Genomic DNA, 19,272 nt, shown 5'->3' with positions numbered 1-19,272 from the left:
CATTATCATGCAAATCTCGACGGGTTAAAGTGCGTTCACGAATACCCAGATTCGAGGTGAAATTGGTGCTGCTTCTCAATACTTTAGGGGCTGAATACGTTATAAGTTCGTAAAATTTTAACATTCATTGTCACAGGATTCTTCTATAAATTTCAAATTTTCATTCAGCGTTCGCCCCTTCAGTATTTCACAAAGTTAGTTTAAGACGCGACAAGATTTTTCTTCGAAAAAAAGTTGTAGCAATCGCGACGCGTATGAAATTTTCCAACTACCTTCTCGCTAATTTTCATCGGTTTTACCGTAATTTTCACGCCTAGAGAACGAAGGCGTACTCGGGACCAGCCCGCACCACCTAATTTCCTCCTTTGTTTCCCACAGACACTCCGATCCCAAAGTTCAAAAACACCGAAACTGGAAGCCCGACCTTCATCCCGAACGGAGACGCAGCCCCGGGTCCCCAACGATTCTCCCTAACCCAGCACACGAATTATCATCCCTATAGGCGCTAAAGAGCTCTAGAAATCATTAAAAACAATTAATAGAGAGGAGAGATGTTGGCAGCGTCTTCACGGCGAAGGATGAATCAGGTGAAAAGCGTGACGAGAACGATGAACCGAAGGTGTGGCCATCATCTTGCTTCCCTATGTTCGAAAAAAATGACCCGGCACCATCCAGTTTTGACCATCTAATTTCGTACGAAAAATTGACTTTTATAGAGGTCGTATTTTTTTCTCACCCCTCTTTTTTCCTTTTCTTTTTTTTTTTATTTTTCACTCGTTCCGATCGAACGACGATCCCGTAAGATGATTTATTTACAATTAAGGAATTGTATAAGTTACGTGCAAGTGATGGCGTGTAAGCAAGCGTCCTTTTTTTTTTTTTTTTACAAATTAAGGTACTTATTTAAGGCCTCCGACTTAGATCCATTATTTAAGATACTATAATTAAATTTTACTATTGAACCTTTTTTTTTTAATCGTTAGCTTTGTAACGTCTAAGGTATTTCTTTCTTTTTTCTTTCCATATTATTATTACATTTTTTTAATATATACGTGTAGAATTATGGAGACGAAATCATGACATTGAGGATAGAATTATTTAAGAACCTACCGTGCTGCGAAATTCAGAGTAATTTCTTTTTTTCATTTTCCATCGCGATACGTGTAACTATTATTTCGAGATTCAAGAATGCCTTTTTGGTTTAGCAATTGATTACGATTAAATTTTCATTCAACTGCGTCCGTCCATCGTTCGAACGAGATTTCTCAGACGTGCGCGTTTAAATTCGTGTTCGTGTTGCAGCCATACTTCCCCGTACTGTTGGCTGAATACTCGATAACTTCGAGAATTTCGTTTGTCCGTCTCGAAGCTGGCCGATACTCGTGATACATAGTATTTAAGTGTTTTTTATAGTAATTATTAAGGCCGTGATATAAGGAAATAAATTTTGTACTGAAAATTGTAATACAAATATAGGAAGAGAGAGAGAGTGAGAGGAGAGAGAGAAATATTAACATAGTTAAACATTTTTGGTATTATTTTCTACGGTTAAGTCGCCGGTGTGTTTAGTCGATAAGCCCTACGATTAAGATTATTAAGGACGTAATATAAGCTTTTCCTACTTGCACGTTACGTGACATAGTTTTTATACACTTTATTTCTTCCTGCACGATACGTTTTCCATTTTTCTTTTGTATTAAGTGGTTGCATATCAGATGGCCGATTTCGAAACGAAACGTCTGATATGATTTGATGATATAAAAGTAAAAGCAACGAGCCAAGGATTTGTGGTGGTTATTTTTATCAAATTCATATTCCATAAGTGCTATTTTATAACACTTTTCTGTCATCAAATCATATGAGACTTTGTGTCTTCTAAAATAAGCCATTTGACATGCAACACTATAATACATTAATCAAAGAAAATAATTTCGACTAATTCTAGTAGATCGACGAACTTAATACACGTATCATGTTTCTTTACAAATTTTGCATTTGTATTTTGGAAGCTTCGAAGATCCCCCTCCTATCGATACGTTCCAGCTTCCTGCAATCGCTTCCTTTATTTTTGGCCTATGCCACTTCTCTTACTTGAAAGTTTGTTCGCGTATCGCTCTACCGGCTCGAATTCAATTAACCCCGCGTTCGGGTCGGCGAATCCTTTCCATTAACGCGCGGTTTCTTCTTTAATCCGCAATTTCATCTCGTGCCTGTAACCTGAATATTCTCCTTCACAGTTTACCTTTGAAAATCTCCCTTTATTTAATTCCGGCGAAATAGATAACGTTAATCAATTTCGATTTTCCTAAACGACAGCAATCTGAGATCGAAACACTTGAAATATTAAAGAAATTCGTGTTGAAAATTATTTAACGTTCCAAAACTTTTATAAAGACTATTTTTTTTTTGTTCATTAACCGAATGGAGGGTAAAAAAATATGTTGGACCAGATCTTCCGCGATTACACGCTCCGCCTGCTCTCAATTATTACAACTCTCTCCTAGGGATCGCGTCCTGGCACACAGTACTACGTTCTTTTATGCGATTCTAACAGGCACCGAATACGGACCCTCGAGACTAGAGAGCGTTCCTGCTGCCCCAGGAACCAACGACAACTACAGTGGCGGTGGTCCCCAAAGGGGTTACACAGGATCCTCATCCAGCTCCAACAATTACCATCCCTACCGTCGCTAGAAAGGATTCGGACGAATCGAGTCCTCGCTATTCGTAGCACGAGGTTTCGTTTCTTCCCTTCTTATATCATCGACGCACGCGTTTATTAAATTTACTTAACGTCGTGTACGCGCGAACAAAACCTACTTACTTTTTGTTCTACGTCTTATGCGGTGCGTACGTATGCGTGTTGCTGGATGAATGTGCGAAACGACGGCAGTTATATTCCATCCAACGAGACGAGGCAGTAAAATGCGTAAAAATTCGGGTGCTCGAAGCAGGTGCGGATCGCAGTACGCAAACCTTCGACCGAAACGTTTGAAGAACTGGAAACAACTGAGCTCCGATCCTGCGTCGAGCGCGCGATTTTGTAAACATATCCTGACTCGTCTCGCTGGACGGATTACAGCGAGACACAGCTGGTGAATTCGCGAATAAACAGACAATGGTTTGTTTTTATCGAGACGCGTGTGACTGATTGCATCGAAACGTTGAACGGTTTGTTACTCCGAGGATATCCTCGGGGAAGAAGAGTTTTAAATGTAAGGACTAAGCGATTTTTTTTTTTCGGAGGCTGGTAACAGGAAGAGGATATGGTGCTCGACAGTGTACCACCATACATCGGACCAATTTTTCTACAACGAAACTGTGGAAGATCGTCTTCGACACGAGGTCGCGTCGCTCTCTCGCAAATTTTATATTTTCGGAGCCTTGAAAGACACGAACGATCGTATTTCACGAGGCTGCGTTAATCGATCTGCCAAATTAGCGTGTTTGATTTTGAAATTTCTGCGTGTAAACGGCCTCGAGTTTAAGCGAGAAGAAATTTCCGAAACGAAAGCGTGCGGATACTGCAATCGTAGGTTTAATGATTATAGAAGAACCTAATTCGTTAAGGATTCATTCGTTCAGTTCGTCGATCACGAAGCGATAAATATTTCATTGCGCAACATGTAATCACGATTTTCTTTTCTTTCATAAAGCGATGTTAATTTTGATCAGTGATTCCTTGATAAAATTCACTGACCGTCCACGTTGTCACTTTGATGATTTTTGACGAACGCGGCGCCATAATACGATGTCCATTGAATTGTTTTTACTTTTTAATTTTAGTAGTCGCGACCGATGACCAAAAATCGCGTTTCAAAAACGACAAAAAACCTAATCCTTTGTTTTTTTCAATTTCTGCCGTAGGAAGTTTATTTCCTAGACGTCCTGTTCATTTTTCCGAGTGGATGACGCGAGGCTTGTGGACTTGAGGTAAAAATACAGGAGACGCGCGTCGTCGCTTAAACGGGCCGCGATCAGATTTAAGAAATCCTATATTATTTTTTTCAATAATTTGATAACAAAAATTCGTTCCTTTGTCCCTAATTTTCTTGTGTTTTCTGCGTTTTATTTTAACCAACGCTGTTCCCTTCCGGTTAAATAAATATTACATACGTGGTTTTCGATTCGAGCACAGTCTTCGAAATTTACCATTAATTAAAGAAAATATCCCACAGAGGCTCGCAGCACGTTTTTACAGCAACGAAATGAATCTAGGGTAAAAGAAAAACGAGAAACAATCAAGAAAGACAGTTATTTTTTAATGTAAATTTTAGGAGCTTTGTCTGTTTTTTAATATATATGTAAACTTGGTTACCATATAAGTGTAATTAACGATTAACGTTTGTATTTATTTAAATCGTTACACCTGCCTGCGAGACTGCTGTAATTCGAATGATAGATTTAATGATCCGGGAAGTCGGGGTGCGATCAAAGAAGTATCATCATTTTTTCCGTGCGTCATTTCCCTTCGAATCGAATGCATAATTTGCGAATGTTTGCGTTTCGTGATACGAAGAAAAAAAAAAGAAAATGCAATTTCGATACGCTTCTTCTCGTCTTCGGCGCACGTACTTGTTCGCGATGGAATGAGACATCAACTCTTTCGTTCGAGTGCATGGATTAATAAATAGGAAAAGAAAATATTGAAGGATATTTTTGATCAGGCGTGAATCCGAATGCTCGTTGTAATAACGGTGAATTAATTCTGTCGATAGCGATTAATTGTAATGTTAAGGGTTAAGAAGATTGCCGGTGACGGCACGCGGGCCTTCCCGTTTCTACCATCGCCGCTCATAACTATTATTGATTAGTGATACGACGATGATAATGATAGTAATACCGTTCATAATATTTTTGTTATATATTGCGAGGGTGGAAGCAGCAAGAAATGCATTCTTTTATAGCATAGAAAACGAATTATTCCGTATGAATTAATAAACATTCACATTTTAATAGAAAATATCGTTTACATTTCTTTTCTTCACCCCCTCTGTTCGCCACTTCATTAATGATTCAAGGGTAATCAAGGTAAGATTATTCAGATCATTATATTTATATTTTGGTGTTTTGTGAAATGAATAATCATAGGGTAATTCTAGTGGAATGATTTTATTAAATTAAAATCATATATTTATAGCTAAAAATTGAATTTACGAGATTGAATATCAAGTTTCAGTGGTAGAATTTCTATCTCACTGCGTTTTCTACTTGAGCATGAGTCACGAGAAAAGATATGTACACATTTAATTACGTATTTATTTAATTGTACACGGTTCTCGGATATGTGGATTGTCTTTATCGAATTGTACGATTACTGAAAGCTTTGAGACGTATTTCCTTTCCTGATCGTCAGCTAATCTACGATTTTATCACATCGAAAGCCCTGCAAAACTGCTTCGCTTTTACTTACTCTAAGGTACGTATTTTTATATTTCCAAAAATCACCTTCAAATTATAACGGAGAATGAATTGAGATAGGACGGTTTAGTTGATCGTGAAAATTTATGTTTGTTAAGAAACGAATAGATTTGAGGCCAATTTTCCAAAAATACTCAGAAATGATTTATCATTTCTTAATTGATTTTCAAAGAATTTCGAATCGATTTCGCGTTACATCGAAAGCTTTCGTTGATTTGTATCGTTTCGTTGATCATTTTTTTTCCTCGTCTCTATAATAATAATATTTCTATAATGTAACATACTGTAAAAAAGGTAAGGTGAGCGTCTATAGAGATATGTCACAACGGAAGTATCGCTAGAACTCTCCAATTTTTCTATCAAAGTCCCTTCTTCCATTTTTAAAATTTAATTCCGCGCCTTAAGAGGAATAATAAATCAGTACGTTTACGCGATGGAGCATTTATGGCAACGCTGTTTACTCAACTTCAATTTCCCCTCTTTTTCTTGATCCATGTGCTTGCGAACAGACTCTGTAATCATTATTCCAGAAATCACTTCTCCCTGATGTTATTCTGTCGAGAAAAAAACCATTGAAATGTTCTTTACCTACCAGCAATGGACTTTTTATCTACCGCAAACAAAGCGTCGCAGAGTTCCTTGGTTATGGGAACTTCCGGATTCAATCCCGAGGCCCAGATCATCAGCATCCGGAAACCGTGTTCCTTATAACTCGAACGACCTATAATAGGAGCTTTATCGTCCTTTTCATAAAGCTGCTCTTGGTTTATCGAGGTGCAAAACAATTATAAAAGCTATCATAAGAAAAAGTGCCATTTCCGTTCTTCAAATCAAATCCTTATAAAAGTAGCATTATCTCAAAATTCCAAATAATCACACAACTTTTATAGAAAATTTAAGCATTTATATCTTGGTCGTGCCACCTTCTCGATTTCTGTCACGTTCAATTCAAGCAGATTATTATTTTACCCGTGTACTGATGCTCGATAGCCCGAATCTGATCCTGGGTGAAAGCCCAATGGAGTGCCAATTTCTTCCAGTCTTCGGGTCCCAGTTGTTTGTACGCCAACTTCCATAGAACCGATCGAACGTACTCTGGAAGACCGCTATTGTTGCTGGAGATACTTCCACCCCTGGATCCTTCTCGCCATCTTCTTCTTGCCGGGGTCAGGTCTCGAATTTCCTTTTCAACCGTCGAATCTTCCTGAAAGGATCAACTATCCATCATCCTATGACGTTCATCCATTAACCCTGCATAACTCAAGTTTTTCCTGTATTTTCATACAAGGCAACACATCAATTTTCACTGCAGTAGTTAATTGGGTTGCAATTTCGAAATTAAATTCTCAATTTTTATCCTCACTTTAGGTAGCAAGCTAATAGCTCCTATATTAAGTTAAAATTACCAGTTATAAAATCGTTATTACCTTAAGTCATTAAAAAAAAACAGAGCAATACTGTTCTTTATACTCTCGTTAAAAGTTTCCATCAGTCACTCACCGGTGTGGGGTAGTCCAATCTCGCTGTTTTAATGATCATGTCCACGATGGCCGTGAAACTACCCCTCGCCGCGATGTAAAGTGGCGTTCTCCCGCTCTGCGAACATTTCCAACAACTTTGTTTTAACTTCGTTGCCGATCTCACCACGTCTCGTTGCTCCTCGCTGAACCAACGTTCGCCGAGGATCGTGCACGCCTGCCTGTGCAAACTTTCCAGGAAGTCGTTGTTGACCCGTGTCAGCTCTCCTCGTAGTCGCGTTAAACCCGGGTTAACATGTACGGTACAAAGAGACGCCTACTTTGATTACGTTCAATCAAGTCGAAACGTTGCTATCCGATGACGAGGATCGAACTTTGTCAAACAGACTACCGTGACGAGGATTCGTATGGGCTGGGCCTGGTCCCTTGTCTTAATTAACTTAATTCATTAGAATTTAAAAATTTTAGGATTTTAAAATTCTGAAATTTGGGAATGAAAATTTTGAAATATTGAGGGACTCCTACCTAACTACTTATTAATTTTAACCACCCTAGTTTGCATTATTACAAATTAAAATAAAATATTAAGTGTTACTTTTTATGCGGGATAGGTATAAGAATATGACTAAAAAACCAAGGCTGATTGTGAAAGAAAATAAAAGGAAAGGAAAGAGAAGGTGTACGATCAGTGTTCACCTGTTCCCTTTGCTCGATATTCGCACCTGCTGCAAGCAAAAGCTCGCAAATGTCCGTGTGTCCCATCTCGGCGGCGATATGTATAGGCGATTGTAGTCTCTGAAACAGAAAAAGGAACGAATCAGAATCTGTCCTAAGAGGAACATCGATCTTACCCACCGAATTTAAACAATTCAAATCGACGCCCTTATTGATCAGTATCTCCACCGTTTCAACTTCGTTGTTCTGACAGGCCAAGTGCAAAGGCGTGTTCCCGTACTGTAAATCGAATCGTGACCATAGTTGTTCGATTTCGATTAAGCATACCTCGAGAGTACCTTGCACTGTTTGTTGAGCGCTGCGCCGTGTTGAATCATCGAGTCCAAGATCCCTTTGCAGCCTTGACTCGCGGCCACGTGAAGCGGAGTGAAACCCATCTGAAAGATGAAATTCTTTATGGTCCTTCCGCTCGGGGAAGTTCGAATTTACGGTTACAGGGAGGTTCATCCATTTCGTTTAGCTTGGATCTTCAGGGGGTGGTTTCTTTTACGGTATCGGGGGAAGTGTTATTTACTTCGTCGGTCAGCTCGGTGTTCGCCCCGGCCTTTAATAATAATTGAGCTATGGCTGTGTGCCTCGTTCTTGTGGCCACGTGCAGCGGTGTGTTCCCTTCGTTGTCCTGCGCGTCCCCGTTCGCCCCGAGCCCTATCAGAACCTCGACAGCCTCCAGATGCTCCTCGGCGCAGGCACAATGGATCGGTGTCTGCCCTTTCTAAAAATCACATTGGAATTTATGTTTCCATCCCGGGAGTCGGTTCAATAATTCAGTTTCGACCGCAGAGGTAAAGAGGTTTACTGTGAATGAAACATCACCATTGAGAATGCAAAGTAAGTTTGAAAGCCGGAATCGGTAAAAGAACAGGAGTTCCATAAAACTCCTTCAAAGGATTGCAGTTCGATTCCTATAGCTCTCGTGTTCTCCTCTCCAGGAATTTCACTTGTCTTCGCGATAAGAAGGCGATATAGTTAATGTCAGAGACCCAGTTTCTCGGTATCTAGCATCGAGAGAGGAAAGGAAAAGCCGTATACACTGAAGTTTCTTAAGTCCTTTGCATCCGGTCTACTACAGAGATTTGCATTCTCGTATCAATTTTAAATGGATTAACAGGAATCTCGAGGAAAGAAAATGCTGTCTATAAATTTACATTTACATTAAACGCGATATTGGTTTCCATTACAAGATTAATCAGAGATTTTACAAAGTGGAACACCGTTCTCATCCCCCCGATATTATTTGTCCTTCTCACGTCTGCAGGGAAATAATGACGTCTCTTGGCTCTTACTTTATCCGTGGCATTCAGCTCGATCCGTGATATATTGGAGAGGGCGGTTATCATAGCCGGATGACCAGCGCTGGCTGCATGATGAAGTGCAGTCGCACCGGTGCAATCCGTTGCATCGCCGTTCAACGATTCCACGGCCTCGGAAAGGTATTCGACGACGCGGATGTTGTTGCCTCGAGCAGCGCACATTAAAAGGGTGTGCTGTTTCTGCGGTAAACAGAAACTAACGTTGCGAATGTTGCCTCTCGTATCGTAAGCTGGTACAATTGTTGATTTTGTTCTGTGCGAATTTTTCTCTTCTAGAAACGCGAAAATATTTATTATTTTTACCTTGTTCATCGCGGACACGCTTGCCCCAGCGTTGATTAACATTTTCACCGCGTCCCTGTGTCCATACCGCGCGGCCATGTGTAAAGGGCGCATGCCGAACTTGAAACATTGCGAGCAAAATTAAATTACATTTTATCAAATTCGCACGAAATTTGTGCAGCGCCGAGTAAAGATTACAGCCGCAGATTTGTCAGCAATTTCGTTGAAATTTAATATGAACCTCGCTAAAAGCGGTCAACGGAACATGCATACGAGATTCAAGATTAAAAGGCAATTATTATTCGAAGGTAATAATGGACGAACGAAATCATATCGAATATGATTCATTTATTCGCTCTAGTATTTAACGCATTGATTAATTCGATGCATTACCTTATCTTTGGCTTCGATGTCGCATTTCGATTGTATCAGCATCTCGATGATCTCTGTGTTGCCTCTGGATGCTGCCCAATGAATTGGTGCTCTACCATACTAAATAATCATTTGTTATATTTAAATTCATGACATCGTGGCAACAGCAATGAAATTTCAAGTGATATGTCACGTATTCGGTCAGACAAGGATCTCGACGCAACCGCATCGCGTTACCTGGCACTTTTATCGCGTAATACACATTGCATGGTGTTACAGATAAGACAGGAGAGTAAAGTGGGACTGTTGTGTCTGCCTTTGAATCGAGAAATTCGATTTTATATATCAAGAAATTGCATTCGAATTAAACGCGATACGATTGCGGTGTATTTTCTTCGAGGTTCTTTCCTTTCACGGTTACAATTGTTCCATCGCAAACAGTTTATCGAGCTGGAAAATTCAATTTTCTCGTAGCTTACATTATTTTTCGAGTTGACGTCGACGGTTTCTTTGAGCACTTTCCGAACGGTGTCCGCTTCGTTCTTAATTACGGCTTCGTATAGCAAAAGATCGTTCTTAAGTACTGGCAAACAGAAGTATTTCCATAATTATTTCTTTCAAAAACAAACAGTAGATTTAATCAATGAGGGGATGATTTTGAGAAATTCTCACAAATGTATTCGTTGATTTAAAATAAAAAAGTAGAGGATGGAAGGAGCAAGTCAATTTGTTATTTTCTCGAGGGAGGAAACTTACTTCTAGCAGACTTTTGGTTCAACACCTCTTCCTCGATTGCCTCGTTGATATTCAAGGGTGAGGGTGTCTTCGTTAATTCCCCTTTGTCCTCCATTGTTTCCTCTATCGTTCTTTCTTCTTCTACATGTTTATTTATCCCGTGTAATCGTTACATCTGCAAACGAAACACCGTACATTTTTTCACGTGTTTCGTCTCGTTCGAAATCAGGTTTTCGTTTCAATTAAAATCGATAAGTGGCCGCACGCTGCCCCGCGGCGTTTAACTGACATAATTATACTCACGGTTTTGTTCGCGCACGTTTCACGATAGGTCGAGCTTATATTTATCACTCCACGTCGCTGGCTCGACTCAATGGCCGCGCTCGAATCAACGACGTTATTATGCAGCGAATCCGACGCTCAATTACGAAATTACGACGACAAGAGCGTTTCGCTTTATTCCTCGAACGACAGCGGTTTATCGACAGGAGTTTGATAGATCCTGATTGAACGTGAAATCGAGGTAAACGAAAGATCGCTTCAGGGGATAATTCAAGGATCGTACGTTCCACGGAAAGTCCTCGCGAAACTTTACGTTCCGGTATAAAATATACTAGTTCGAAATTTTCAGAGAACCTAAGGATTAGTCGTTTCGAAGTTCCGGAAAACGATCTATTCCAGAACTGCACCGAAACCGTTCCAAGTTTTGCGAAACGATCCCTGTCGCTGTTGAACTTGCTAACTTTTATAAAAAGGTACACCCAAGTGTGCAGTATATTTCACGAAAGATTTTACGATTTTTTCTTTTAAACAATTTTCCTGATGCGGATCTAAATTCATCGTGGAAATTTATTTATATTCAACAACTTGGTAAATGTTTCAATTATATTCGCAGGACGATCGCAAAATTGAGAATTTCGTTGTAAATTGCATTTGATGGATACGTTGTTCCCAACCATATTCCTCTGTGCATGGTCAGAATTGAAACTTATGATCCTCGAGGCAGGGATGTAATCCAGGAGGCAAAGGAAGTTCCCATGACAGCTCGTATAACTCGACGAGAAATAAGTTTCAGGATGTCTGCCCGAGTCAGTCATCGTTTTCGCATAGGGGGGTCGTTTCAAACGCAGGCTACGCAGATATTTTTATCAAACGACTCTTTCAACGTTATCTATCCCTCGAAAGTATGCTCGCGAAATGTAATTCACGCTCGCTGCGCATGGAGGAGTAAAAAGTGTCGTCGGCAAAGATAGAAAAAGACGGCTCGCTTTGAATATACATATATAAATATGAAAAATTCTTCTTCCAGTTGAACGCTGCTTTTGTTCGTTTCGTTTCGCGTTCTCGGAAGAGGCATCGGATTAGTTTCAGAGAGGCACATCCGAGGAAACGTGTTGAATGGAAAAAGCACAGCATACGAGCCGAACTTTCCGATCTATTTTCACGAGGATCCCTTCGCGATGAAAATATTTCTATCGTTTTTCGCTGGCCTGGAGAATGTTCCAAAATACTGAACAACTCCAGCTGCGTGAAATTCACTGGTTGAAAGTCCGCGAGACGCAGACGGAATTGCGAATTGAAACAAAATTCTCCACGCTGGGGGAAGTTTAAATAGAAATTCTTTCCGTCGCTGCTTTCGTCGTCGATAATTTTACCGTTTTATTACGACGTTTGTTTTTATTTGCAATTCTTGCGGGATTTGCCGTAAACCTTTGAAATTTTTTAATTTTTCCACTCGGGTGCAATTGCAATGAAACGCGATCCTCGGTTGAAACGTTCGTCGCTGAAGTCATGGGTCAATCGGATTCTGGTGAATGATGATCGTTGCATAGTTCTGATCGCAACCCTGACTGTATTCGGAGATAGCATCGTTGAAATTCAAGCGAACCCTGTGTCGTAGGAAATTATTCATTACGACGCACTTTAGCTTTTGGAAATGGAGAACCACATTCGTGACTCAAGTTTCGCTGCAATTTTAATTGAAACATTTGCTTTGCTCTGATAAATATTCGTGGAATACGGAAAGTGGAGAAGGTTACGCAGACAATGGTCCAATTAAGGCAATCTTGCTCTTTCTTGAAATAATTGGAATTGCGCAAGAATTATGTCATTTTGCTTCTGGTGTTTCATTTTTACTGTTGCACGGTAATTGCCGTATCGATTCGTGCGATTATTCTTACACGACGAACGTCAAGCAGGAAAGAACGAAACTCCCCGAGCCTTCGATTGACCTACAAATAACTAAAACGGGAACGTTGGGAATATGTCGTTCATGTATCCGTCGACCAGTCGTATTTTTTAGGAATTATTTGTAAATTAAATAAAACAAAATATCAACTCGACAGCGGCGTAAAAGAGTTAAATGCGTGATTCAACCAGAAATAAATAATAAATTTTTCATTGGAGTGTTTTTTTTTACGTATCAGGAGACAGATTTAATTGGCTCGTTCAAAGTAGGATTGAACGAGAAATCATGGAAATGATTTTTACGGAAAAAGATCGCTAAGCTAGATCGTCGGTGCGCTCCAATTAATGAAGCCGCGACTTCAGCGATTAATTAGACGGTTTTCAGGCCGACGGTAAATTTTATCAGCAGCGAATCGAGCGTTTAACTCGTCGCTTTTGACCCGATGATACGATAATCCGATGGCAGCTTTGTAATCCCTTCCCTGCTATCATCCTCGACACAGTAATTCAACTATGATCTTTTTGTTTAGAAAATAAATTAGTGATATTATTCTTAGTGGAACTTGTAATATCACGTATCTCTATTATCATTGATTCACCTGCAATAACATAGAATTTTCGAGGAAACGAATTCCAATAGCTCGTATCGTTTGTTTGCAGTAACCTCGTTATTCTCCGTAGATTAAACGCAACTTCAAATATTGAAAATATTATTTCAATAATGTTATGTAATTAATGGAGAGGATGAAATAACACAAGAAGAATATAGTACATAAACTACTCCTTTTTCTTTGTTTTTTCTGTTTCATTTTAAAAAATACACGATAAATCTTTTCAGTAGATGAAGTTTATAAATATGGAAATCTAATAAGAAACCTTATCAATATTCAGAATGTTAATTTTTTTTAATAAAATATAAAATGGAATTAATGATTAAAAAATACTGAATACTCATCCTGTAATATCTATTTTTTGCCATTCGCGGGGACAGGTTTTTGCACTGACACTGCTAATAAAAACGTCGAACGTTTGTGAAGCGATCGATAACGTTCAACCTGGTCGACGAGCTCCGAAAAATTTAATTTAAAAAAAAAGTATCGAATTCGAAGAGTGCGGGAGAAAATGTTAAAAATATTCGCGCGGTTCGCTGAAATTCCTTTGTTTTCCCAGTGGATCAATGAGCCGGGCAAATAGAAGGGCGACCATTTACCTTGCAGTCGCACAATGAGAAGTCAAGTAATTAGCGGTAACCGTCCTCTGTTTGCTTTCCTTTCTGTTCCCACCGCCTACCGTCGTGAAAAATGAGTAAACCCGCGATACAACGGATAAAAAATGATCGTCGAGGCGACGACGCCTTCGTTAAAGCGACCAGCACACGTTTCCCGGACGCTTTTGTCCGGGAAATAAAAAGCGACGGAACGTCGTGGCTGTGTCAATGATAACTTTTCTCTTCCTATTCTCATTGGACCAGCCATTTCCTTTTCTTTTTCAGCAAATACAAACTTGACAGAGAGACCGGTACGATCGATGTCGATGTTAGCAACAAACTTTCAGATCAGAAAATAAAATTTTTATTTCAACAACCAGCAAAAACGCCGCAAGCGGTTACAGGCTAAAAATAAGCACAATACAAACGCGGTACAGTTCGCTACGTAGTCTTTCCAATTTCCACTCCGTTTGTTTTTCCAACTGCGTTTTCTGATATTCCGCTCGTGCTACGTTATCATTTTTTTCTCTCTCTTTTCCTTTCCAAAGAGAAATTCTCGAATGGACACGTTGGCTGGTTACAATGAAAACAAGGGTATTTAGTAGGGATTTGATAATATCGATTATTCAGAATGTTAGGGATTAATATTCAAGCTAAACCTTTAATTTGTAACTGAGAATTAGTAGTGCAATTTAAGCAGATAATTTAACTAAATTCCTGGTATCATTTATCGTCGAGCTATATCGCTATTTTCCAGAAATTTTCTCGTTTCATTCGCTGCTTGTTAACTCATCGAAATTAGGACGGGATAAAATTCTCGTGATAGAAACAAAATCGATTATCGAGAGCAATCTGGTCGGCTTTGAAATCGAAAATAACGAGGTGGACGTGCTTCGTCAAAGTCACCTGTAAGAGGTAGTACTACGTACAAAAAATAAACGAGGTTCCTCTCTTCTGGACGTTAATTCATTGGATTTTTCATCAAATCGAGGACAATGTCCCAGGTGTTGGCGTTAACAATTTATTGTTTCACGATGAAAAATGTAACTCGTTCATCTACCACGCGGATTTAGTTTTTGATTAATTTCGTTATCTTCGGCACAGAAATTCCCGGACAGTTTTGGAAGAAATTGGTGTGCTTCGTGCGAAATCGCTATTTTCCCATCAACCCGACACAATGGTGCATTGTCGGGCACAGAAAAGATTCAATTTTTCTTACGACCTACCTCCAACATTGTCTATGAAACGTATTGCACCACCGGTGTAAGTAGGATCTTTTCTGTAGCGGGATAGGGCCACAAAATTTTATAGGATATTCGATATCAAGATATTAGAATAGTAGAATAGTAGAGTATTACAATATAGGAATATTAAAATATTAGAATATTAAAATAGTGGAATAGTAGAGTATTACATATGGGAATATTAGAATATTAAAATATTAACACACTAGAATTTTGGAATTTTGGAATCTTAGAATCTTAGAATATTAGAACCTTAGAATAGTGAAGAGGCTAATCTACAGTTTAGGAGAGAACAGATCCACGCTTGACCCAACCCCAATTTATTACACCTGTCTAAGTTACAATATCGTTTTTCACACATTACGCTTTGTTAACCATATCAATGCATCATGAATTTTAATGGCGACCTACCGATGTATTACAATCAATTATACGATCAGTTACGATGCTTTAAGCAGTTTCTGGATGGAAACGGAGTTTGCCAAGAGTTTGCACGACTATGCCAATAATTCAAGCATCCGAGCAAGACTTAGGGAGAATCTATACGTATTCCGGCTGCTCGGATATCGCTGCAACCGTATATTTGCGGATACAAAAATGTCTCTCACTTCGATTATCGATCGAAGCTTTCAATAACGATACGATCCGCTTACACGTTCGAACCACATTCTAATATGCACTGTGTCATGTTCGCGAAGAAATATTTGGTTTACCAGAAAACCGTGTGCGCGCAATTTAAACAGAAAATTCGATTTACAAGAATTTATCAACTTGTTTCATCTGCCCTAGAAAGTTTTAAAATTAGATAGCTTTCTCTGTTAAATTTATATCGAACGATTGGGTGTTAAAATTACCATTTCATACAATGTCGCGTACGCGGTTTGTTAAGGTAAATTAATAACGCGTTAAATAATCGGCGCCACTCGATTCTATGAATGCTGGAGCTATTAACCTAGATCGGGGCATTCCGTTTTTCGGGCTATAACTCAGTGAATGGTCGTCGATGCAGTCGTTCCACGATATACGTGGAACAAATCGTCCGAGGAACGCACGGAACTTCCATTTTTCAACCTTGTTTTCCCTTTTTTTCCTATATCCTGATGGTTGAAACGAGGAAAACACGCCTGTCGTGTCATTCGTTCAATCAAGCAAATAATTCGATCTCTATCGGAACGATTTCCTTTTGATTTTGATTCTCGACGATTCTCGGCGCGCCAGAGATTCTCTTGGCCAGAAGAAAATCAGAAATCAAGTATATTTATTGTTTTCATCAGTAGCATACTTTATTTTCTGAAGTGAGAAAGAATGGCGTGAAATTCGACGCTTCGTCGTTATTGAAGATTGTTTCCATCGTCTGCAATGTGTGTCGAGGGTATTTCACGGTAAACGATTCGCGAGGATGGTCTACTTTCCCCATGGAAATGGGAAATGGAACATTGTTTCGAGGCGTCGCATTCTTTTTCTGATAAAGGTCGTTAAATGAAACAGAAATTCGATTTTAAACTACACATTTATCATGATGTGTTGAAAGAAATTGGAATTGCTTCTATGATATATTTGACAAGGAATTAAAATAATTATTAACAGTAAAGAAATTAATTTTTTATTTGAATTATTTTATCATATGAAACATGTAGTGATCCTGATGACAGAACACTGGTATTGAAATTGCTGGTGATTCCTTTTTGTAAAGAACGAATTAAACGCACGAACGAAGAGTCTGGGCAAAAATTACCGTTGAATTCAACCCTTTTGAAGCTTAATTGCACTCTGTCCGCCACTTCTTTTCTGTTTTTTCATCACCGACCCTCCCTTGCCCTCCAAACATTATGAAATTTTCTTCCACCGTGAAAGCGAACGGGGCTTATGAATACTCGGAAAGGACACCCGTAATTAGAAATATTTGATATCGTTTTCAACATGGAGATTACGTCATTGTAACAAAGTTATCAAGCGACGCGTCGTTTGCATCATTAATTGCCACCGGCAAACAGAAGGAAAATAGGGTTCAGTAGTGCGGTCACGCAATGATCGGACGGGGAGGTTTAACGATTTTCTTTTTTCTCCTCCTCGAATAGAAAGTAAAGTTCATCGTGCACACGATATAGGTAAACGAGAAACTTTTCGTCATAATTAATCCTTTCTTTGATGCTTGGAAAATCACGCAGCGACTCGGGCAAAATTCTGCTCTTCTTAGTCGAGCGAAGAGGAAAGAAAAACAAAAGGATGATATTGCTTCGAAGGAACTTTCTTCGAGCAACGTGTACTCTTTGATGCACTTCTTTTCTTCTTCCTTACTTCTCTCCTGTCACGCTTTCAAAGATTTTTAGAGAAGTTACCTCGGATGCATTGTTGTAAATTAGAGCGCGTTTGTCAACGGACACAATGGAAGCTTCGTGATTCTCTCTTTCCACGAAACTTTGCCTCGTTAACAGCACTAGCGCGAAGATAAGCTCGAAATTTGTGTTGTTAGAACGCGTCTTGTTCAAACAGACGATGTAACGAAAAGCAACCTTACCCCCCAAAAACGGGTACTATTTATTTTAAATATAAAAAGAAAATATATGCAATTGCCAAATTGGTAAATCAGTTTCCACGTTTCTATCTAGATAAAGTGAAAATAGACAAAGAACAACCCTTAGGGAAATCAATAGAGGAATGTTATTTCTATTTATAACAATCATCCCTAAAATATCCACAACGATTCAATTACCCCTTAAAAATAATTCTCTAACTCAGCCACAAAGGTTAATAACGTTTATCTATGAAACAGCATGGGTTGTTTGTTCATCGAACTTTTCCCTCAACACGTAAAGGTACACAAGATTCCAGAGCACGATAGAACCACGCAAACTGGAACGGGTGCGTGGCGGTATTGCGTGGCAATTCGAAAAAGCAAATTCCCCTGCCTCGTGGGGGTTGTAAGGTCGCCACAGGTCAGATGCTAAATGAATGGTACGCTGTCAATTAATTAGCCAAACTCACTCGATTGTAAATGTAGCTTCAGCAAAGCAGCTAGTATCGTCACGCCCTTTATCATTGTTCAATTACCGTGGGAAGCAACCCTACGCGTAATTAACACCCTCATGCATCCCCGATAAATATCTCGCGTAAACGTTTTCCAGTTATTTTATGTAAATTGTAAAATAATAAAAATTTTACTCACATGTTTTCGTGGAATACGTGGCTGCAGGGGTTGTTTACTTGTTACAGGCTGTTTAGGGAAGTCGAAGTCAGACGAAGGATGAGAGGGAAACGGATTTCTCTTTGAATGAGTTGCACGATGTTTACGGCACGATGGGCGGCATGCTACTGCCAGAATCATCCCCGTTTCACCCTCCGCACTCGCCCCATTATTAGGTCGACGGCAGCGCAGCTACGTGGTGGATTCAACGACTATGATAGGCTCCCACGTCCAGTCAATTTTCAAGTCCAACTTCGATACTTCTTCTTACATTGTATTTCTATATATCCTTTTTATTACAATTATGGGATACCTCGAACCTTATGAATTATAAATGTATTAAGTTATTCCGTGACAAATAGCAGATTTTGAAACATCGAAAATCTGACACGATTTGATAACACAAAAGTTTTGCAAAATGATACCTATAGCAGATCAAAATAAAGCTTAAGATGTAACAAAAATAATTACATAAATAATTCATCGATATTCTCAATATAAAGTTCTTAGTTATAAAAAACTTTTTGATCGTGTAAGTTAAAATCAATGTAATTCTTTTCAACAGGTGCTTTGGAAGATTCAATTAGAGTAATCGAGGTTTAATTAAAAGTGGAAGAAAGTTGGAAGGTTTACTTCGCGGTTACTAATGGGACGCTGAAGACCTTAATTAATGGGATTCGAATGTCGTGACATTTTTATCGCGTGATCAACGAATTACTGTCGTATCGTGCATGAACCGAGATGGAATTGGATGATTTATTTTTATAAGCTAAGATCAGTGTGGACCGCGCGAAAGCACTGATTTATTATTCACTCAAGATCTCTGAATATAGAAAGAGTTTTCGAGTGAAACTATCATGTGATTCTATCATAATTCAGGGAGTGTAATTTATACATCAATCTCTTTTTAGAACCTCAAAAAATTTAGAAAAACACGATATCTATTGGTTCAATTGAATTCTCAATTGTTTTCCTCAATTTCAACATAAATCAGAATCTTTGTCAGATGCAATTGAAGAAGATAAGCTGTAAGTAAGCTAAATGCAATCCAAATCTTCGTCAGTTTGTGTCATCGATCAAGTGGTTCCCTCTCAAATTACGACACGAAATACTCGGT

General features: G+C 39.1%; 2 protein-coding genes across 10 annotated transcripts in view; one reads left to right on the top strand and one right to left on the bottom strand.

Annotated features, from left to right (window-relative positions):
• Hrb27C (Heterogeneous nuclear ribonucleoprotein at 27C) overlaps positions 1-4,944 on the top strand; it is a 30,417-nt gene extending 25,473 nt beyond the window's left edge. For 2 of the 5 annotated variants that reach the window (XM_034322877.2, XM_034322871.2), the window contains one exon: positions 2,555-3,241. In XM_034322877.2, the coding sequence (XP_034178768.1) occupies positions 2,555-2,694 (140 nt within the window). In that variant the 3' untranslated portion in view covers positions 2,695-3,241. Of the gene's footprint in view, positions 1-378; positions 2,479-2,504; positions 3,242-3,867 lie in introns of those variants that run through there. The other 3 variants (XM_034322873.2, XM_034322874.2, XM_034322872.2) reach the window with 3 other exon arrangements.
• A 50-nt stretch (positions 4,945-4,994) lies between these two features.
• LOC117603560 (uncharacterized) lies at positions 4,995-18,591 on the bottom strand. Of its 5 annotated transcripts, none has more exons than XM_034322869.2 (14): positions 18,138-18,583; positions 10,355-10,508; positions 10,078-10,181; positions 9,620-9,718; positions 9,248-9,346; positions 8,918-9,124; positions 8,149-8,346; positions 7,913-8,011; positions 7,755-7,853; positions 7,596-7,694; positions 6,922-7,017; positions 6,391-6,625; positions 6,014-6,154; positions 4,995-5,933 (listed from the first exon to the last, which is right to left on the bottom strand). In XM_034322869.2, the coding sequence occupies exons 2-14, from the start codon at positions 10,446-10,448 to the stop codon at positions 5,848-5,850; spliced, it is 1,656 nt and encodes a 551-aa protein (XP_034178760.1). In that variant the 5' UTR covers positions 10,449-10,508; positions 18,138-18,583; the 3' UTR covers positions 4,995-5,847. The 5 variants fall into 5 exon arrangements, with proteins under 5 accessions (XP_034178760.1, XP_034178761.1, XP_034178759.1 ...); XM_034322870.2 differs by having other exon boundaries at positions 6,014-6,142; XM_034322868.2 differs by having other exon boundaries at positions 6,010-6,154; positions 7,596-7,853; positions 18,138-18,591.
• Between the last annotated feature and the right edge of the window lie 681 nt (positions 18,592-19,272).

The sequence above is a fragment of the Osmia lignaria genome, chromosome 4, assembly GCF_051020975.1.
Source record: "Osmia lignaria lignaria isolate PbOS001 chromosome 4, iyOsmLign1, whole genome shotgun sequence".
In the NCBI taxonomy this organism is placed as follows: domain Eukaryota; kingdom Metazoa; phylum Arthropoda; class Insecta; order Hymenoptera; family Megachilidae; genus Osmia; species Osmia lignaria.
The sequence above is the reverse complement of the archived record's forward strand: the minus strand, read 5'-3'. Positions and strand labels throughout refer to the sequence as shown.

Bases quoted from the DNA above. Each gene is read 5' to 3' on its own strand.
- LOC117603560 (XM_034322865.2), bottom strand. From the start codon at position 10,448: ATGGAGGACAAAGGGGAATTAACGAAGACACCCTCACCCTTGAATATC. The intron at 10,182-10,354 runs GTAAGTTTCCTC...TCTGTTTGCCAG, and splicing joins GAACCAAAAGTCTGCTAGAA to TACTTAAGAACGATCTTTTG. The intron at 8,347-8,917 runs GTAAGAGCCAAG...TGTGATTTTTAG, and splicing joins AGCTGAATGCCACGGATAAA to AAAGGGCAGACACCGATCCA.